The 4,293-nt window shown below is 36.6% G+C and overlaps 1 protein-coding gene across 1 annotated transcript; it reads right to left on the bottom strand.

The window, feature by feature from the left end:
• Positions 1–1,225: 1,225 nt before the first annotated feature.
• Positions 1,226–2,704, bottom strand: LOC111013920 (heat stress transcription factor B-4). The gene is made up of 2 exons (XM_022288469.2): positions 2,300–2,704; positions 1,226–2,205 (listed from the first exon to the last, which is right to left on the bottom strand). Exons 1-2 carry the CDS (start codon positions 2,552–2,554, stop codon positions 1,426–1,428), a joined length of 1,035 nt encoding a protein of 344 aa, XP_022144161.1. The 5' UTR covers positions 2,555–2,704; the 3' UTR covers positions 1,226–1,425.
• Between the last annotated feature and the right edge of the window lie 1,589 nt (positions 2,705–4,293).

Below are 4,293 nucleotides of genomic sequence, written 5' to 3'. Positions count from 1 at the left end.
GAGTTAATTAACAACTAACTATTTACTTCAATCTAAAATAATATTAACTAATTTATTAACATATATGTGTTACAAATTTTGTAGTATTACTATATATTATATTTTCCTTGTTTTAATTATAACAAAAATGAAATGAATTTAGGACACCTTTAACGCACTTGGTCGTCTTAAAGTTTTAAATTCAAAATGTCAAGATATTGAAAACATAAGTAAATCTAAACATATATATCAAACATATATATTCACCAAATTCATTTAATTCAGTCAATCTAAAAACAAGAATCCATTCGAATTACATACGAAACAATTAAGAGGAGTATGATATTGTTTGCTCATCTAACAGTCAATGGTTTTCCCTTCTAGGTGGTTCAGTGTTTTGGATGAAGAAAATGAGGGGGGGACTTTGAAATTGGTGAAAGAATGAGGAGTGGTCCCTTTGTTCGGACACTTAAAAAGTAGGAAAAGACACAGATTTCTGGTCCTTAAGGAAGGAAGGAAGGGAAGAAGGAAGAAGAACAAGTTGGTATGTAATATTATAGAAGCAGTGATGTGTACATTTCAGTCCCCAATTTTAGACACTTTCTTTTTACTTGGTTTCCCTTTCGCTTTCATCGAATTGCTCAAATCAAATATTTCTTCTTCCGCCATCGTGTGTCTTTGTTTTTGGTTTTCTTCTTATTCAATCTCATCATCCTGACACCTTAGAAAAAGGGAAGAAACAAAAACAAAAAAAAGGACCCAAGAAAACAAAAAAGTCTAATAATTAATATAATATCTCGAGGAATTATTCATTTTATCATAACCCCTTTCTTTTCCCAAGTAAACTTTCCTATTTTGACAATAATGGCGAGATGATAGCTGTGATTTATTATCTAGTAAATCCCAACTCATGAATATTGATATAATTAGGTGTCAGCGGCATGTGCTCCATGAACAAATATTCTTGAGCTCAGATGACCCATTATTTCTCATGGAAATGCATCTTTTTTTCATCAGATAAGCCAAAGCCAGATAACTATGTGAAATCCTCTCTCCCTCTCTCTATTAATGGAAACTGAAATTTTTTCAGAGATAGTATCAAGAAAATCAGAGGCAAAAAATATATATTTTTTAAAATGCAAAAGATTAAGGGGTTATGTCATACGTGCGTGCGCCATATGTTTATTTAGGCTTAATTATTTCAACCTTATAATTAGATCACAACCAAATAATCCCACCCGCCAAGTAATAATTTGATGGGGCATTAGATCAACAAAGATTGATGTACAGAGATAATCACATACACATTCACAAGTTCGCACACAGATAATACTCCAACACAATTCTAGAACCCGATCCGCTCAAAAAGCCAAAAAAAAAAAAAGGAGGAGAGAAAAAAAAATTGAATCTTAATGAAGAATTGGAAAAAGGGTATGGGAGGAAGGGCTAGCTATTAGAAGGAGGCATAAGATTGAGGCCCAAATTGTCACCTTTTTCCAAGACCAAGCGAGAAGAACTACTCTTGTTGGAAGAGGAAATAGAACCATAAGTAGTATCAGGGTGCAGCCTTTTCTTAGACAACGGAAGCGGCACTCCAAACAGCTTGGTCCTGCATGTGTTGCTGTTGTTGTCAAATGCGTCGAGCTCCGTAATCGCACTCTTCGACGTTGCAGTCGGAGAATCGAGAAAGTGGGCCGTAGCAACAGTGCCAGGAGAAGTGTGCTTGTTAGGGCAGAATCCAAGAAAGTGATTGAGGGGTTTTTGGGAAGAATTATGAGTGGGAGCTGGGTGAGAAAGGAGGAAAGAATTGGTGGTGGGAGGAGGTGAGACAGGCTTGACATGGTTCTGAACAAAATAGATAATATCATTGTAGAGTTTCCTCATGTGGGCAAGCTCGGAAAGGAGCATACAGTTATTCCTCCTCAAGCGGTCGTTGTCTTGGGACAAAGTGGCGACGGAGCCGATGCCGATGCCGATGATGTTGTAGTTGGTGGTGGTGGTGGGGAGCGGCGGCGGGGGGGAGTCGCACGGCCAGTTGGGAAGTTGGTCGTCGGAGTCGGAGGGGGAGATGCTGAGGCGGGGGAAGAAAGTAGTGGGGCCGGTACTGTAGGAGACTTGGGGGTGGGCGGTTTTACGTCTGTGGATCTCGCAGAGTAAATGCTTCTCCCCCTTGCGGAAGAACTCGTTGGCGAACTCCCATCTGTCGGGAACAATCTTGCGGAACCCCTATAAAACAAAATGAAAAAACAAAATGAAAATTTTTGAAGAAGGAGGAATTAGAATGTGAAATTTTAAATAAAGTGTAGGGAACGGATCGGACGTAGGTGTTGAGCTGGCGGACGAAGCTGGAGAAGTTGTTGTGTTTGAAGTAATTGGGGAGGAGGTCGCGGGCGAACTCGGGGGGGCGCCACACGACGAAGGTGGAGAGGTCTTGGCCCCAGGAGACGATGTGGTCGGTGGAGGGGTCGTCCACCAGCTGGTACGTTTTGGAGAGGAACGGCGCCGGGACGGACTTCTGGGAGTCTAGGGACAGCAGGAGGCTGCCGTCGCAATTCTCCACCATTACAGATGACATCGCAATTGCAATCTCTGGGCTGCGTGTGTGTGTGTGTGTGGATGAAAGAGAACAAATTTTTTGAGGGAAGAGATGTGACGTTGTGCAACTCTGCAACAACTGTAATGTGTGGAGATTTTAACTTTTCGTTTTATTCATGAGGGAGGATGTATATAAGTTATAAGTTTCTCTTTTTTTTTTAATCATTTGATTTTTTCTTTCTGCTTTTTGAAATAATCAAGCTTACAAACATTTAGTATATATTCCTTTTTGTTAAAAACATTATCAAAATTGAATCCAAAGTTCAGAGAAGTAAAATGAAACTAGTTTTTAAAAAAAGATTTGATTTCATGATGATCACTACTTTAGGAATTAATTTTTACATATTTCCCGACACCGTAGTAGAATCAGACGGTTGTCCTATCAATTAGTCGAAGGGCATACAAGCTAAAAAAAACAAATAATAATAATTATACATTGATGGTCAATTATTGATATCGGTTCAAATGTAGATGACCATCATGAGATTTGAACTCATTTTCTCTCAATTACCTTAATCTCTTTGGACCAAATGAGCCACCCACTAAAAAATAATTAATTGCGAAGATGTAAAACATGGTAAGTAGAAATATAGTAAAGTTGAAAAAGATAAGAAGAGATTATTAAGTTAGAAAAATAAAATAGTGTCCTCGGTTAGAGAGAGAGAGAAAGAATATGTGTCTGTCCGTATAGGACTGTGGAAATAAGGGCATTTCAAGACAAACCCGTGACTCTCTCTCTCTCTCTATCTGACATTGATCTCCTTCAGGCCTTACCCTCACACCCACTTAAAGTTGGAGGCACAGTAAATAATGGTTGCTTCTTAATTTGTTGCTTCTCTTCCAGAAATCCCATCGCCACCCCCAACCCTTTTTTCTCCTTCTTAAATCTTCAACGTAACACAAAACCAGTTCTTCAATCATCACATTCCAACCCTTTTCTTCCTCTCCAACCAAATGGAAGATGCAACAATTGTTTTTTCTTTTCTTTTCTTTTCTTTCGGTACAGTTTTTGACAGAAAACTGGAATGCAGTGTGTTGATGGAAAGTTTAAATAAAACATGCAATTCAAATTTCAAAATAATATTATTGTATTGTACACTCCATTTGGTACGTCAAATTCAAAAGGAAGTGTATTTAGTTGTTCGAGAAAGAAAAAAGATTAACCACCAAAAGCTTTTTTATCTTTTTACTTAGTTCACTTAGTCAATCCAAAAGTTCTTTCCATTTTTTTTTTCAAAATAAAAAACCCTTTACATTTTCTGCCTATTTATTTGGTTAGAATTGTGATCGAGGGAAGAAAAAGGTGAATCAATGAACTTTGGTGCATATATTTACAATCTCATTGGAAATATTTTTGTTACTTTCTTTTTTCGAAAAATTATTTTTGAAATTTATTTTGAATCAAACTTTCTGCTAAAAGAATAGTGACGGAAAACAATAGAAGCAGAAAGAAAAAGAAAAAAGAAAACAAGAGAAGCAATTCTGAAGAAACAATAAACATGGAAATTAAATCAAACATTATCAAGTAGCTTCTCCAGCCAGTATAACATATAATATTTTTGTCACATTAAAGCTTAATTAATAAATCGAAGAGACCACTTATTTATTTATATTTTTTCTCATTCACATATGTAATAAATTTATTTCATTCAATATATATATATATATATATATTTATTGTGTGTGTGGTACTCTCACACACTTTATACATCTTTATTC

This window comes from Momordica charantia, assembly GCF_013281855.1.
Source record: "Momordica charantia cultivar OHB3-1 chromosome 8 unlocalized genomic scaffold, Mcharantia_2.0 BLBB01000008.1, whole genome shotgun sequence".
Taxonomy (NCBI): domain Eukaryota; kingdom Viridiplantae; phylum Streptophyta; class Magnoliopsida; order Cucurbitales; family Cucurbitaceae; genus Momordica; species Momordica charantia.
The sequence above is the reverse complement of the archived record's forward strand: the minus strand, read 5'-3'. Positions and strand labels throughout refer to the sequence as shown.